This window comes from Sceloporus undulatus, chromosome 2 (assembly GCF_019175285.1).
Source record: "Sceloporus undulatus isolate JIND9_A2432 ecotype Alabama chromosome 2, SceUnd_v1.1, whole genome shotgun sequence".
Taxonomy (NCBI): domain Eukaryota; kingdom Metazoa; phylum Chordata; class Lepidosauria; order Squamata; family Phrynosomatidae; genus Sceloporus; species Sceloporus undulatus.
In genome coordinates this window covers 84,030,781-84,049,013 of record NC_056523.1, presented here as the reverse complement: position 1 = coordinate 84,049,013, position 18,233 = coordinate 84,030,781, and the positions used below count along the sequence as shown (strand labels likewise).

General features: G+C 37.6%; 1 protein-coding gene across 4 annotated transcripts in view; it reads right to left on the bottom strand.

Annotated features, from left to right (window-relative positions):
• Positions 1-2,096: 2,096 nt before the first annotated feature.
• EBF1 (EBF transcription factor 1) overlaps positions 2,097-18,233 on the bottom strand; it is a 496,283-nt gene continuing 480,146 nt past the window's right edge. For 3 of the 4 annotated variants that reach the window (XM_042449790.1, XM_042449791.1, XM_042449792.1), the window contains exons 15-17: positions 17,130-17,324; positions 16,647-16,715; positions 2,097-5,269 (exon numbers count right to left, since the gene is read on the bottom strand). In XM_042449790.1, the coding sequence (XP_042305724.1) occupies positions 16,648-16,715; positions 17,130-17,324 (263 nt within the window). In that variant the 3' untranslated portion in view covers positions 2,097-5,269; position 16,647. The remainder of the gene's footprint in view (positions 5,270-16,646; positions 16,716-17,129; positions 17,325-18,233) is intronic. The other variant, XM_042449793.1, reaches the window with a different exon arrangement.

Below are 18,233 nucleotides of genomic sequence, written 5' to 3'. Positions count from 1 at the left end.
AGCCATGTTGGCCAATAATCTGGGAGCTGAAGTCCAAAATCCCTTAAAGAGCACAGTTTGGGGACCACTCTAGCTTATATTCCCCAGTAACTGCTACCCTTTTTGCTGGCTTTTGGAACAAAATCTCTCAAAAGTGATGCATTTTTCTAATGAGGTACTTCATTGGGTGAATCAGACTAAAAAGAGTATCAAAGTGGAAAAATTAGGACTCTGAAATCCCTGAGAACTAGGCCTGGGGTCCTAGAACTAGAACTATGTCCAAAAACTGGAGAAGGGTCCTATTTATCTGTCTGTGTCACTGTCATCTATCTATTAAGAGAAAGAGAGTGTGTGTGCTAAAACCACAGATTTGACATTCAGCCTGCTAAATGTGAGTAGGCATGCTGGTATGATAGCCAGATGTCACTGAAGGTCATTCAGCTGTGATCTGCTGACAAGAATAAAATATTTAAAAGTCACTTCCAAAAGTTTGCCAGGAAACAAAGTGGTGAAGTAAACAGGCTTATTTGAACTTCTGGCCATATTAAAAAAGTGGCATAACATATTGAGGTACATATAGGGCAGGAAGAAACAGGAAAGATTTTATATACATTAAATTATAATGGATACTATAATTTATACTAGACATTAAATATGACTATGAATGGAACTGGGACTTCTCCCACACAAAGTTCATTGTCTATCACTAAACAACAGCCCTTCTCTATAAATTTGATTTTTGATTTTTATACGCTTTCTGTTTTTAGGCAGAATGATTAGACCAGAGTGGAAGTAATGTGCTGTTGTAATTAATTCATTTCTCCAATAATAAGGATATACAGTAAGTGACGTTATCCTCATTGCAAAAGTACAATAGAACAGAATAGAATCATGGAGCTGGAAGAGACCAAAAGGGCCATCCAACCCCCTGCCATGCAAGCAATCACAATGAAAGCATACCCGACAGATGGCCATCCAACCTCTGTTTAAAGACCCCCAAAGGAGGAGACTCCACCACCCTCTGAGGGAGTGTGTTCCACTATCAAACAGCTCTTACTGTCAGGGAGTTCCTTCTAATGTTAAGGAGGAATCTCTTTTCCTGTAGCTTGCATCCATTGTTCTGTGTTCTAATGCCCCATTCAGTGGGGTGATTAAACCACTATTTTTGCAGTATAATGGTTACTTTTGGGATGCTTTTATAGTCAGGGTGTGGCCTGGGCTTACTAAATGGTGGAGGAGGCAAATCATGTAGTGCAAGGGCTGCACTTGTTGCTGTAGCCACAGGCTCCATTGTGTTTAATGAGGTGAAGGTGACATGTGTTTTATACCATAAGCAAACTAAGTAAAAAAGAAACCATTTTAGTTAGGGCCGAGATTCCATATCATAGAGATGTGGCATAACATTTCTGCCAACAGAGCTACATTGTGTTTCCTCTCTTACGCCCCACAACTCACCTTTTATCTGCTGCACCTCTCACTCCATGACTATTTTAGTGTACAGTAGGGGCACTGAAATGTCTAGCTATGTCACCATAGTAAGACAGAGACAATGACATCATCCGCCAAGACTTCCTGGGGTCCTCCAGAGCCACCATATACAATTTCATAGCACTTGCCCGACTAGGTCACAGAACATTCCAACTAGCCACAGTTTTTTCAGGTCTTTAGAGCTTTCTCAGAGCTACTCTGTGAGTTCCTTACATTTGATGTTGCCTACCAATGGACCAGAGGTCACTTTATAAAAAGCATCTTCTATATTTTCCCTTCTCTGCATGTAGATTATTCTTTAAGATGAAGATGTTGGGCCAGTTATGGATAGATTATTTATCCAACAGAGCCGGCAAGATGCATGACGAGATGGTGATTGCCTTCTAAGTGGTAAATACAAAATAGTTTTCATTCATGAATCATTATCAGTTTATCCTAGGTTGCTCACAGAGTCCTATTCTCTCCCAACACCCCTCCTGACACTTTTTGTGGCTTCATATTTTGCAGCAGAAGAATGCAGACTACATATGCACTTGGCTGCTGCTGCTGTCTCATATTCAGCTGTTACTGTTGCCTTAGCAGGATCAATTGAATAAACACACAGCCAGGAGCTGCACTCACAGACAGGAAGTAACTTTAATTAAATATTGTGAAAGTTGAAAAGTTTTTACAGCTTGAATTTCTGCAAAAAAATTATAACAATCTCTACAGTAGTTAGTTTTCTCTAACAATAGAACTGTACAGTGTTTGTGTCTATTCCAAAAGGTTTAGTTAAGAAGGTGAAAGATTAGTCGATTCAGAAATGACTTCCATTTTAGATGCAGTCTGGTAGAGTGGAGCAGAAATAAGCATCCTTCACACAATCCAGTCAGCGTGAGGCTTCATTTTGTAAAGACTGAAACATGATCATTTCCACTTAAAGCCATATTCTGTGAAGAGCGACATCTTTAAAAATCACGTAAAAGTCACAGGAACTATTTGGGGCAGGGAGATTTTTAAATATAAATTTCCTTCTTTTATTTCTGGCACAAATACTTGAAGACAGAAACAAATTCTACATATTGTCAAGGGATCTTTGGACACTGAAGGGGAGGCCGGTACATGTATATGACTTCATATGAGTGTCTAAATAGGTGCAACTCTGACTGAATGGGGTTCAGTGGAGGGCATCACTGGACAAAATATGGCTTTAAATTTGATTACATTGCAGTGCCATTGCTTACTATGTGAATTAGAATAAATGCTTGGACTATAGAGAAGCAATACATTGATATGCTTATATTTTCCAGTTTCTTTATCTGTGAGTGTGTTCTTCTTGTTTCATGGGGGAAAAAACCTTATGGATTTTTTCATCTTTCTCTCCCCTCCCACCCCACTTCCCTTCCCAAAAAGATCACACAGTGACATCTGAGTGAAATCCATTGCAAAATTCATACAGGAAGCATGCACAGTTGCAGCATTGTTGCTTGTCTAGAAAAAAGTCACATTGTCTTAAGGTAACAAAACAGTTCTTTTGTGCTTTTCAAATTCCTTTTTTTCCCTTAGAATGTTAGTGATGATTGACAGTTCTGGTGCGCAGTACAATGTACAAGTGAAATGAATATGATTTGCATTGTTAAGGCATCCAATCTGCTGGTTTATATTTATGTGAAAGACAGAGAAATATACAAGCAGACAAGAAAGAAAGTATTTTCATTGATTTCTATGAAGTTTCTCCCCATATTTAATGCACAAAAAAATGCGTCACTCCAAAGGGGAGAGATTCCATGCATATTAATAGAGTAAAACAGCATTAGATTTCTTTTATAAGCCTCAAAAGCAAAGGATACTTTTAAAAATCTACATAACTAAATGCTACAAGAATAATATGCTACTTTTTGCCATATATTGGAAAAAAAACCTTCTTAACTTACAAATAATACAAAAATAGACAATGGCTTTTGGGTGAAAATAAAACAAAAATGGAAGCATGGTTTAAAACAATTACTAAAAATATCCTATAAATGAATTGTATTAAAATCACATTTAAACAGCTAATACACTTGTGAATGACCAAACAAATTAGCACTTTTCACATAGCAAACATACACAATAAAATAAACTGGGATGCTGCAGGGAAAAAAGCAATGTACAAATTCCAAAGATAAATACATTATTTATATGGATATTTTACAAAATTCTTCTTTTTTTAAAAAAGCTTTTTTTCTTTAACTCATTTTGCAAGCATGTGCAATCTTAAAGGTAGTGAGCTTGTTTTGCAAAATATGCAGTAATACTTTTTTGTGTGCATGTGTGGGTGCATGAGATTGAAAAACTGTCTTAAGACATTAAATTGTATAAATAGAACAATAACTTTGGCCAAAAAAATTCACAAAAAAATCTACATTATTTATAACGACGTACAAAACGCAACAGCAAAGGGGAACAAGAAGTATCGGGTACTGTGTCCTTAGAGGTGTGATGCCTCTTTGACTAAGAACACTTCCCCAGGTAATGAGAGCTACATTCCTGTAAGTAAAGGTTTATTTAGCAACCTTCACACAACTCTCTGTCTCTTCACCCTTCTTTTATATTTTACTTTTTCTATCAAAAACACCACTACCTGTTGCAAACTGAAAAGGCTGACTGATACAAAAGTAATCGCAGCTCAAAACAGACATGTCCCTTTTGTTTTCGGTTGTGTGTGTGTTTGTGTGTGCTTTTGGGTCATGTCTGGAGATGACAGGATGAATTTTGGCTCTGCTTCCTGACCCAAAATAAGGATGGAGAAAACCTGCAAATGTAAGGGAAAATATTTCTGTTGCAAAAATGCCATAAGGTGGTTCATGCTTGTGTCTGTATCCTCCCACATCAAATCCCAAAGGATTTAAATTGTACTTAGGGATGTCATCCATTTAGGATAGTCCTGGTATAAACTAAAGATAGAGAGCCATGTTAATCCGATTCTGCAATTTTCAGCATTGCTTCCAGAGGCACTCAGTTTTCCAAGGTAACGATGGGGTATGCATGTCCTTTGTTACACTTTTGTTAATTTTCTGTTCACATTATTTACACAATCACCTAAGTACAGCTTTGTAAGAAAGGGGTGGAGGTGGATGGGGATGTCAAAGAATTCTTGCTGCCTCTGAAACACAATCCCAAAAAATGACAATTGTGTGTATCTGTGTACATCTATGTAGACACACAGAGAGAGAGAGAGATAGAAAGAGAATGTAAAACAGTGAATTGTTGCTGGATAAGTAACACATATGAGCCAACCCTTAACTGGAACAGCCAGTACTATTCTCAGGAAAAACACCCCCCTCCCCAAACTGGCACTTCTACTTCTGTTCCATATAAACCACTTTTAAGTGTTGCCACTTCATTCCCCTTTATTACGGATTTTTTAAAAAAAGTCTCAAAGTGGATTTTAGTGATGGCACGCCTCCTTTCATTATGATTTGTAAAAGACAAATGGTGACTGAGTTAAACATAATTGGATTTTCTCCATGACATAATGTAAATCTCATTCTCAAGTACTTGGGATGGACAGCTCAAAATAACACCTTGCACTTGCAGATGCTGGATGAACTTCAGTATTATTTTGCAACAACAAAACAATTTCCCATTTTTGTTTAAAAACTGCAATTATTATGAGATTCTTCCTTTTTTCCCTTTTTTTCTTTTTTAAAAAAGGCCTGAGTTAAAAGTTCCACACTGGGACTTGTGTCAGACTTTGTTCTGAAGCAGAATGCAGCTTCTTCATTAGTTAATTCTTCAAGGCAATTCTTTCACATGGGGGGAACTATCATGCCAGATATAGCTGTTAAAAGGGATAAAGAAGAGGAGGGGGGGGGGAGAAAAAAAGAGAAAGATCATTTTGTGTAAGAAAGCATTCATTCCAAATATATAGTAGCAGTTCATTGACCACAGGATTTACACATTATATTAGCTAAAAGTTTGGGAATAAAAAAATAATGTCTACAGCAATGTAGCTACTCTAGAACAACATGTTTCAGATAGAACATAGACCAGATTATTTTTTTTAAAGTCAGGATGTATATCAAGGATGAAACAGCAAGTGTATCTATGAGAATGTAAGTCCCATGTAAGCAAGGTAAAATGCATAATCAATCCATAATTCTCATTTAGCCTTTGTATCGCAGAAGTAACATTGTCAATAATTAAGAATATTGCCATTGCTCAAGGGAGATTAAAACCATCATTTTATAATTTTCAAAAGAAGTAGTTGATTTATGGCTCATAAAAATGCCCCCCCATATTTTATTTAGATTTTTCAAATGACAGATGTAGAACAGCTATTATCTTCCCCACATACAACATAAGAATAGTATTAAAATTCAAACATATAGCCATGTTAGTTTGGAAAATCAGTATGGAAAGAGATCTTGTAGAATCTTTGAGACTAACTGAAAGGAAGAAGTTGTTAGCATGAGCTTTTGTAGGCCTGACCCCACTTCCTCAGATGCATGTGAGAAGAAGGCTCAAGTCTATGAAAGCTCATGCTACCAACTTATTTATTTCAGTTAGTCTGAAAGATGCTACAAAATCCCTTTGCATAAGAATAGTATGCCACAAAAAAGTAACTTGTGGAAACATCCTGCAAAAACTAACACATAGTTGTGATACATACTGTACTGACACAGAATTGCTCTTGATTATTAGCAGTTGTTACTTCATGAGTTCCATACCAAACACGAATCTTAAGCTATTGCTGACACTTCTGTAAAAACAAGATCAAAGAAACCATCTACTTTGTCTCAAATCCTCTGTCTGGCTGGGGGCTAATATTCTTACAAGAGGCCAGCAAATGTGGCATGACGTTTGGATGAAGTAGAAGGCTCACGCCTGAGCCATCCACTGAGTGAACCAAATGAGGAATGAGCAGCCAGGCCAGCTCTTTAGATAGCAGTTAATACATCTTGTTAATAGACTAAGACTTCACACTCACCCTTCTCTCAAATTAAACCTACCAGTGCCTGCAAATAAATGAAATTGCAGCTCTGTTTCAGACCATGCTGCTGTGTTTGCTTCTTTTGACATGTCTGCAATAGCTCTGCCCTACTATAGCTGATGCTTTAGACTTTAGAGCTACTGTTTGTCCGTTTTAAATATTTTAAAATGTGGATATTCCATACTTTATCTCTGAGAAGTGCTAAGGCAATAATTTTAAAACATTTTCTTCCAATTTACAAGTAACACAAAACATGAAAACAGCAGTATAAACTAACAACTGAATGCCCTCCTAAAAAGAAAGGTCTTTATCCAGCTTTCTGAAGGTCATCATGAGTAGGTGAAATGGACTTCCCTTGGAAAATTGCCAGAGGTAAACCTTTCCTCCATCTATGTAGCCAAGTATGTTTTCAAGTAATCTAAGCAAAATCAAAATGGCCTTCACTACAGTCTGTGATGGCATCATAAATTTAGGACAGATTCTGAGAAGATGTATTAATTTTGCTAGCAATCCTACATCTACTCTCAATCAGTTATCTAGAAATACAGTACAGGAAGCTACCTTATACTAAGCTCAAACAATTGGTGTATCTGGCCTAGGACTGTCAACTGTGACTGGCAGTATTTGCTTTCCAGCACTTCAGGAAGGATCCTTTTCAAGTCTCACCTGGATAGCTACCTGTTTAGCTTCCAAAATCAGACAAGACCAGACATGTTCAGGGTGATATGATGGCATATAATTTTCATTCAGTTATAATAAGTTCTAGTATGATGAAAGCATGAAAAGAGTTCTCATTATCCATTTTGTCAGCAGCGTGCATGTTTTTTAACTTCTTTTTAAAAAATATCTTTATTAATTTTTCATAATCATACAAATTATGTGGGTTTTTTTTTAACTTCTACAATTGTGTCCTTGAGTATTTTTGGCCTTTGTTTTTTGGCAGACATACACAAATAAATATGTATAGGACATACTTGACCTCAAAAAGGTAGTTAGAAGGGTATTCAGATCTCTCTGCACCTCTATTTTTCACATATTAGTTTCAATTCAAATTTGACCTGACTGTTGTGAGATGTCAAGTGATGAAAATTTGGTCCAGCTGAAACCACTGAATATATGAATCTCCCATATTGTTGTTAGTTTGAAATCCAGCAGCTGCTGCCGCCATCATAATGTAAGCATAATGCTGGCAGAAGAAATAGTCATACTATGAGGGCAATTCGAGGGCTTGCCTTTACCACTGTTACTCAGCATTCCCACCAAAAGGAAGCACATTGTTACTAGCAGTAACACTGCAGGTTTAATATAAACATCACTTTATTCACAAAAGGTAGTGTTTTGTAATAGACAAAGAAGATTTCATCAACATGAGTTACATTTTTGTTGTCCCCAAACAACACCTGTATAATATGCTCTACAGCAGATGGTGACACAACTAGTCCAGTACACTCACCAAGTTAAAGTTTTAGTTAAAAACTATTTGCTATCAAATTGAGTTCAGTGTGACTAAACTGTCTTACACCAAATTCTTCCAATGTAAGCTATCTGTAGATCAGGAAGTTTGGGCCTGGAAAGGTCTGTAAAGACAAAGAAAGTCCTACACTTACTACGTAATACCAAAAGCAACCTATTGCTAGCAAATGCATCAGTACAGCTGGGAGTCACACATGGTTCATGGTGATTGTTGCAAAAAGACTAACTCTTTAAAATGTCAGCTGCATGGTTATTTGTGAGAGAATGTAAAATGAATGCTGGTCTTTAGATTGATGCACTTCATAGACACATGATTTAAGATCAGAGCAGCCATCTCAAACATCTGGGCAAGTGATTTCTTAGGGAAGAACTCAGACCATGACTTGTTCTAATTCATTGTGCTTTAATTACAACTGCAATAATTTGATAAGAACCAAGCCAAAGTGAAAGACTTGCAGACTTCGTGGGAGAAAGTGGGAGGGAATATTTTATACCCAAACATCACCATATGTGCATGAATTACAAGACTAATCAGCAAGGAGAAGGCAGTTTAAGCAAATGGCAATGACTAAATGAAGTAATCCAAGAGAAGACAAGAATGCAAAATGTACCCATCCAATTGGGACCAGGCACCCTAAGGATATGACTTATTCTGGTAGCAGAACAGCCATTCCTTTTGAAAAGAAACTTGCAGTCTGTCTGCTTCTAGGGGATTCTTAAAAAAAAAAATCACCATAATGTGAATAAAATCCTTACAAACAAGGAATGTCTTTAATCTTCAGTGGAGGTTTGATTAGATGAACAGCTTTTGGAAGAAAGACTAGATGTGATAACAGGTTACAGGTTACACTTTGAACTATTCATTGTGTAGAATTCTGAATATTTAAATATTCAGATTCTGACAACCGTGGCAAGTACTGGTTTACTGAGACATTATGAATTATTTGCTAAACCAAGAGTTTGGGTTATCACATTCTTAAAAACTTCTTTAAAAACGATTAGTTCTAAAAACCTATTAGGGGAAAAAGTATTTGACTGCCAATGGAAGAATAGAAAAGATGGGTTCATTCTGGCCTACTTGGGATACGAGTTCCAGACCTTTGGAGCAGTCACCAAGAAAGTCCCACCTTGCATCCTCACTGGCAATTGCTGTGAATGTAGTGGGACTGAGAGACTGTCTTTTCCACAAATTTCAGAGCCTGAACAGACTCAAATGGGAAGGTATAGTCTGTCTGACAGCCTGAACCTAAATTCATTATTATTATTTCTGCCTATGAAATTTCTCCCTGTTGAAATTAACTTTTTTCATTTTTGGCCCAAATCTCTAATCTGTTATGATAATTTTGAATTCTGATCCTGCCTTCTGGAGTATTAGCTAACAGAGGTTGGATGGCCATCTGTCAGGGGTGCTTTGATTGTGAATTTCTGCATGGCATGGGGTTGGACTGGATGGCCCTTGTGGTCTCTTCCAACTCTATGATTCAATTTCTGATGGATAAAAATTGTATAACTGAAAGAAATGTTTTAGCCATTGAGGAACATTAGGTAAAACAAAAATACTAAAATTTTAAAGGTGGGAGTTGTGGCATATTTTTAGAACTGAACTGTTTTTAGAACAGACACAAGGCATCAAGGAAAAAACTCTCCATATCCCCACTGCAGAATCCTTGTTATCTTTAGATCTGCTACCACTTCCCACTAAAGATTGTCCATTCTAATCCATCACCACTGAGCAGTTAGGCATATCAGAACAACTGATACACAATAAAACGTTTTTTGTAGATTTTCTGTACTGGGCATTTGTGGTAACTGTACCATAATTTTCTGAGCAAAGATGATTCATCCTTTTAGGAAAGTTTAACATTTTACAGTTGATAAAATGCAAGAGACTGTGTCAGTGGAAGAGAAACGGCATAAAATACAATACACAAAATAGGTTTTTCAAAGAACAGCTATCAGTATTATTATTACTGAAGAAGCCTAATACTTCTGAATTAAATTACAAGTCAAAAAGCAAAATGACATTCTGATTTTCTTCCTGCTTAAAAGGTTTCATATTTCTATTCTGCCAACATCTTATCATGCTACTTTTGTACTTTAAGTGCCTCATGTAACAAGACCACCTAGGCTTTTTCTTGGTTCAGTGTTAAAGGATTCTAAAAAGGGAAATATCACCAGATCCTTCCAAACTTGAGAAAATACTTATTTTTATATTTTAATAACCTATTTATGAGTATTATTTTATGGCTATTATCGGTATTATTTTCAGCATTTTGTCTTAATGTGTGTCAGGATATTATGGGGTGGTGGTAGAGGAAGTAAATACATATTTGAAAACAACAACTGTACAATGGCATCTATTTAAAATAACATTTAACACTTTGGCTGGTTTCTAAACTTTATAAGCAAAATCTTATGGGTCTCTGAACACAAGAACCCTACACTCTCCTTTCACAGAGTAGCTTAGTTAGGCAATAATAAACACAAAGTAGTTATTGCATACATTGGGCAGTGTAAAATAATACAATGTTGGAGGTACTTTTAGCCTCACTACAAGGACCAAAATGACCTGCCTAACTTAGTTTTACTCTCATATTAGAAGATGGAGATGTTAACAAAATTATGATGAAAGCTGATGTCAGTTTGCCGTCTGAGCATTTCAAATTCGGATGTGACATGTGTAGTGATTAACGAGCAATCTTGACTAGGGATATGTGACATCCGTCCCTTTATTTCCATGGAATGAAGGCCTGCATGCTGGCATTTCACATTTGTGAGACTTATCCCCCAAACGGATAGCCTTTAGAAAGAAGTCCTAAATCATTATTGCATGATACAAGAGGAACCTAATCACAATTCTGTAGTGTGTGTGTGTGTGTGTGTGTATGCGTGCAGTATATATTAAATCAGCATAAATTAATGCAGATCTGCTTCATTGTTATGCACTAAATGAAAAATTAGTTTATCTATTATGCAATGCCTTACCATTTACAATCACTTATATCCTTGAGACCAAAAAATATTTAAAATTATGTGCAACAGCAAATATACATTTCACTTCAAGAGTGAGAAATCATTCTGTTCATGGAATACCAAATCAGTGATATGTATGGCCTTCATCTTTAAAAAAACAATTCTGGATAGCTAGGGTTTTGTGTGCAATGAATGAGAGAGCAGCTCTTTAAAAATGGCCAAGCAATAGTTTAAGGAATTGTTCTTTTTTATCTCTGATCTAGAAAAATAGACAAAAGTACACACATTTAAAAGATGTCTGCCAGTAGCCAATCTCTAATGTTAATATACAATCTATATTACTGTAGCAAGTAATCCTGTAGAAATGTTGCTTGTGTTGTGCCAACCTAGAGAGCTTTTGTTACCCAGGAACTAAATCAGAAAAATATGCAGCTGCAACTCCTCCCACCTGTACTGTTGATTGCACTTTCCTATCCCTCCCATACTTATAATGGCAAGTAAGAGTCCAAGGGAGTCCAAGGGAAATTATTTGCTGTGTTCTGGATGAGGCGAGTGTTGAAGATAAATATGACTCCACATTACTGTTGCTTCATAGTGGAATGGATGGATGAGAAAGGACAATTTCTGACAAAAGCAGAGGGAGGTAGGAGTAGCAACTTAGTTCACATGGCCACAGCAATTTCTGTATTTCATGTTCTACATTTTGGAAATGCAATGAAAGGAGCAGGTTGTATTGCACCAAAAGCTATCTGCTGTAAGTGACACATAACTTGAAGACAATGTTCCCGAAGAGCATTTGTCAAGTACAGCGCTGTGTAAATTTACAGCGCTTTATAAATAAAGGTTAATAATAATAATAATAATAACAAAGTAAGAGTACAAAGAGGAGAAGATATGAGAAATGCTCCCAGGTAGAGGTAGAAAAGATGGGACCCATGATCATGATCATTCAAGGGCATCCAGAGCCAGTTTACTGTAGAGTATTATGTGGAAATGCCCACAGGCAAAGCAAGATGCAAATGAAGAAACAGGGCTAAAAACCTTTAAACTTCTCTGCTCAGAAATTATGCTGAACCACATTATAAGAATGGGAGTAACCATACCAAAGTCAAAGTGTGGAAGACCTCACTGATTCCTGATGCAAGCACCTCATGGATAACATACATTCTAGGAGGAACTGTGGTATCCAGTCTCAGGATGCTGCCACTTCAGAGCATCAACAAGCTTGAAGAGTGTGAATTCACAATGTACTTTATAACAAGGATGAAACAAGTGAAACATAGAGTCACTGGTAAACTGACTGTCTTTCAGAACATGTGAACTATTGCTGATCAGCTTTGAAAGTGGTGGACTCCAGAGATGGATCTAACCATTGATCAACTGTTAGTTCATGTAAATGTCCATTTTAATAATATATGTCAAGTGAATCTTATGTCATAAAAGTGAGATGATACTGTAATGTTAAAATATCATAATCTCTGAAGAGAGACATGGGTAAGTACCATGGTGCAGTATGTGAAACTCAGTTTAGTTACAGGATGGTGACAACATTGGTTGGACCATATTTCCACAGTGGATTAAATGCTGGAGGACAATTTTTTTCACCAGTTTAGAACTGCAAGAAAATCTGCTAACCAAAGACCTAACACAGGTGGCACCATTCAATGAAATATGCCATATGCTCCTTTCATTTACACACATCTGCATACTGTGACTTCTGCTGTAGAACAAAGGCTAACAACACCTTACATGTGATAAATGTGTTCTGCAGTAATAGAGTGGCATGGCCTGGTTGTCTATAGGTTAACTGATGCAAATAATGGTCTTTCAGTGGAAATCATTTCTCTCAACAGATACTATTTTATTAAAGTGGTAGAAAATTATTCCATGACAATATTAATATTACACAATCGTGCTAAAAAAGAAGTGATTACAAGGGGATAATGAAAAGATCCACTTTCATAGTGGGAATGATGGACATTTTGGAATTGATTTACCAATACGGAGTGAAGGCAAATCCCAAACCAATTTAAATGCAAGTGGGAATGAGCCCTAAGAGTGTTATTTGCTCTATAGTTACAAAGCTGGCTTCTCACTTCCGGAAACCCATGGCCTAACCCAGAGAATCTTTGATACATAAGACACATTTGGCATAGGTAGCTCTTAAATAAAGCTTATGTGAAATGGCTTAAGGTGAGAGAAGAGACAAATTTGCTGTTTGTCACATTCTGTATTAGTAGCTAGAGAGAAGAAAGGAAGGAAATAAAAACCCAGCTTTGGGAGGATGAACTACAGCATGTGTTAGTAACCCTTTCCACCTCCAGCACAGTTTGAGGCAGCTGGTGATTATGAGGACCCTTCTAGTCTAAGTAAGCATGAAAATGTATACTCCTCTCAGAGCTTTATTGTGTGGTACAGTAACAGTAGGGCAGCCTTAGAACAGAGCAAACTAAGCAGTGAACTAGGGAATTTTGTCTTTATGATGTATATGGTCTAGCAGTTAACCAAATACTTCAGTGCATATACAGTATGAGGAATAAGTTGAAAACTTGCACATAAAACTCTTTTTCATTAGTGGTTAAGCACTGTTGTATTTGCCCTTGCAAGATATGTATATAGAAATTTGAGAAAGTTTAAATACAGAATATCAGAAATATCAGAAATTTTTGCTACAGTGCTGAGAAAAGGGTCAGGGTAAATTAAGTGAACATCTCAGTGAGAAGCAAAGTAGGAAAACTGAGCATGAACTCAAACTAAGATTTTGAGCTGAGAAGTGATAGGGCAAAGCCATCGCAAGATGACTTTTTAATGACCTGAAACAGAACAGATCTTTGGCAAGACTAGAAATCACTTGCTTTACACATTGCATTCTATTTTAAATATTACCCCAACTGACCTAGAACAAATTTAGGTACTTTCCTTACACACAGGTTTACTAGAACCTTTTCTTGGTAGTAGGCACAAAGTCCAACATTCAAATAATATGCTGCCTCATAATGTAGTGTAGTCTCCTGCTTTGCAGATTTTTATACAGAGGCTGCATGGTCACCTGTCAGGGGTATTTTGCTTGCATATTACTGCATGGCAGGGGGGCTGGACTGGATGGCCTTTGAAGTCTCTTACAACTCTATGATTCTATGATTCTATGCATGCTTATCACAGCTTGTTATACTTTTGCAAATGACAGGCTTCTCCTCTCACACTTTTTTTTAAAGTGAGGAGCTTTCAAAACCTAAATTTGATACAGTGAACTTTTGGGGGAAAAAAATGTCAAAAATTCCACAGGGTAAGGGAAATTACTTGAAGGCACACAGCACACACAAGAGTAACTGCTTGGATAAACTTTAGCGTTTCTTTGACTTTTAGCATACAGTTCAGGGTTGTTGTTTTTCTAAAGGGGCTCTGGGTTTTAACTGTTACAAGTTATACCATGCACCTTTTGCTATAGCACCAAGCAAGCAAGCAAACATTTCTCCCAGAAATAACATCAAAAATATCATCAAGGAATTAATCACAACTGAAGTTGAATTTGCAACAGTAAGAGCTAATAAAGTTTACATACTGCTTAAAAAACACTCTATTTATAAGTAAAGTCGGTCCTCGGTATCCACAGATTCTTTAACTATGGATCCATGGCTTGAAAATATTCAAATATATATATATTCCAAATAGCAAGCCTTGACTTTGCCATTTTATATAAGATACAACATTTCATTATGCCACTGTATTAAATGGGACTTGAGCATCTATGGAGTTTGGTACCCATGGGGGGTCCTGGAACCAAACCCCAGAGGATAACGAGGGCCCACAGTATCAGCAGAATACCTATGTTATTAGCTGCCATGCTACAAAGTAGCCATTGTTTAAAAAATGTGAGAAATTGTGAGAAACTATTTTAGTGGTGTCCAAGTTTTATAAAAGGACACCACAAAGTAGTGTTAAACAATAACAAATGCAACACAGACCCTATCTACACCTTATGATATTTTTCTGTAGCAGATATTGCAATATACAATATATCCAGCAAGTTTCCTTTGAAAATAACATAGAAGCAGAGCATTCTGATACCAGTGAATAGTAGTTAAATGCCTGTACTGAAGCCACTCACTCACAAACCACAAGGTTGTGAGTTCAATACCAGCCAGGGGTCAAGGTTGACTCAGCCTAGCATCCTTCCAAGGTTGCTTAAATGCATACCCAGCTTGCTGGGGGCAGTTAGCTTACACACATTGTAAACCGCTTAGGGAGTGCTTAAGTGCACTGATAAGCAGTATAGAAATGTACTTGCTGTTGCTATTGCTAATCATAATGAACAATTTTACCACATGGTGGTGGTGACATGTCAGAAAATCCAGATAAGCTCCCCTCTCCCTGTCTTACATTTCCCCCATAAAGGAGCTGGGAAAGAAAAGGAAGGAGAGGAGTTTCAAATACTATGTGAATCCAACCTAAATTTTCTCATTTTTCCAGGTAGTCCTTGCTTACATATAACATAGACAGTAACAATGCAACTATAATTAAAGAAGACTGCCAGTTAGCTGGATTAAATCCTTTTCAACTGCAGGGACTCAAGAAAGCAAATCCAATCTACATTTTGCCATAATGGTGCAAATCTGTGTCTCATGGCTCCCTATTAGAGGATGCTTCACCATTTTGGAATGCTGGAGTACCATGATGACTCACAGGAGACTCAAATATTACCCAAATGTGACTGCAATACTGGAGTGAAATCACAGTACAGTCGGCCCTTCACATTCACAGACTTGGCATTCACAAATTTGGTTATTCACAACTGGAGAGGCCAGGGGATCCTGAACACGAGCTCCTCCTCCAATGCCTGGGACAGTTTGCTAGAGCTATCACAGGCATTGGAGGAGGTGGGCGTGGCTCTCACACGGCCTTCCCTGGCCCTTCCCACACCTGGGACAGATGGCTACAACTGTCCCAGGCCTCGGAGGAGCAGGTGGGCGGGTCCTGTCTCATTTGCAAATTTTCCACACTTGGGGGGGAGTCTTGTTCTCCTAATGCCTGTAAATGTGGAGGGCCAGCTGTATTAACTAGTGTGACACCTTGAGGATTCATGACATGAGTTTCCTTGCACCCACACAGTGTTGAAATCTGGCTCTTAAGCACACATATAGACTGAAAATCTCTATTCATGCAATTGTTCTATATGATTGAAAATCTATATACATGCAATTGTTCTATATGTGAGTTAAACATACACTCCTTATCCATGGATTTTTATCCATGGATTCAAGCACCTACGGCTTGAAAATATTTTTTAAAAGTATAAATTCCAAACAGCAAACCTTGATTTTCCAGTTTATACAAGGGACACTATTTTGCTATGCCATTATATTTAATGGGACATGAGCAACTACAGGTTTTGTTATCCATGGGGGATCCTGGAACTATACCCCAAAGGATAACAAGGACTCACTGTATTAGAGAAAAGGAAAGACGTCAGTATCAATCTATGGGATGACACAGAGGTGAAGTGCACTGACAGCTGAAGAGGGTTTGAGACACGACACTGTTTGCATGATAAATGAGCTTACATTCAAAAGGTGCTAATGGTAGGTAATAACAGGGGGACCTTTAAATAAATGCACCATGTGCTATATATATTTAGTAATATTCCATCATATGCAAACCAAAATATTCAGCCTGTGCTGAACCCACATGAATGTTGCTGCTATTAGTAATGATTTTGCACATGTGGACATGACAAAGGAAAAACAAAATCAAAAAAGGAAGGGAAGATTGACTAACGTACTTCAGGAGAAGGCCAGACCCTGGAGAGACCCTGCAGTGGAGTACTTGCTAGAGTCCACAAAAGACTGGTCTGATAAAAGACAACAACAAGGAATAAGAAAGGAAAAAAGAGAAAGGCTGGTGTTAGTAAGCTGCAATAATTACTCATTTTAAGCAAACACGCAGACCATGCTTTTAAGACACACATCTCAGTAGTTCAAAAGGGCAAAATGAGCAGTATGTTTTACCAAGGAAAGAAATGGGAGAAATAGGAGACCTGAATCCTAGTGCTAGTCCTAACTAGAGTAGACCCTTTACACTGATGGAACATGTGCAAGTGTTTCATTAAGATTCAGGAAGTCTACTCTAACTGGGACTAGAAATAGGATTTGGCCCAGAAATTAAAGGTCTTGCACCAGATTGCAGACCATCAAAGTTCCATTATCTTACTGACAAGGTGACAAACAAAGTGCTGTAAAAGAGCAACATGCTAGGACTGGCATACCTTGGAGGCTATTCCCATTGGTGCTGGTACAGGTGGGGGGAGGGGAAGTCTGTGGTCTGACGACAGGGGCAAAAGCACTCTTCTGTTTCACTGCTGAGACCATGTTGGCTGGTGAGAAGGAGAAGATCCCAGAGGAACTGCTACAGTTAGAAGGGAGACTAGTGGAGGAGGCCATTGTGGGGCTTGATGGCACAACTAGAGGAAGAAAAAAAGGACAAAGAGGAAATATTCTTAATCAAGGTTGGAAACTTAAAATGTTCACAGGGATAAACTAGCAGTAAAACTTCCTTAATAGATGCTCTGCATGCTTGTTGTTTCACTCTCATCACATATGAACTCCCTTTGACATTATCTTCATGATTTGGGTTTATGACAGTCCCTCCTTTGGGCATAATTCCTGAATTCCTGGTCATGTGGAAACAGGCCACAGTAGGGCTTCTTCTTTTACAGGTCCTCTGGGATGAATCTAATGCAGCCAAGAAAGAACAGGTTTGGCTGCAGTCACCCAGAGGACCTACTCGGCTGCTGCTCTTAAATTATGGAATGACCTTCAGAAGAGATCTTGATGCCCTTAAGAAGGCTATTAAGACAGACCTCTTCCGGTAGGCTTTCCCAGACTGATCCTCCTGCTCATTGATGTAGTTTGCCCTTGTTTGCTCCAAATGTCCCTCCTATGCCTGCCTATTTTAATTTTTTTTAACTTGCTTATTTTAAGTTTATTTAAAATATATAATGAATTTCAATTGGAATTGATGATTGTATTTAAGTTAAGGGATGAGGGATGGGATTTTAGTTTGTATATGTTAAGTAAGGCAGTTGGACTGGATGGCCCTTGTGGTCTCTTCTGACTCTATGATTCTATGATTCTATTGTGTAGGTATTTTATGTATTTGCTTATGTAAATTATTTATGTAATTTATGTAGTTGTTTATGTAATTTTGTAAACTGCCTTAATCCCTTGGACAGGCAGTATATAAATAAAATTACACCCAATTTTTCCAGGCAAAGCATTCTCTGAAGATGCCAGCCACAGATGCTGGTGAAACCTCAGGAAGAAAGTTTTCTGGAACATGGCCACATAGCCCAAAAAACCCACAGAAAAAT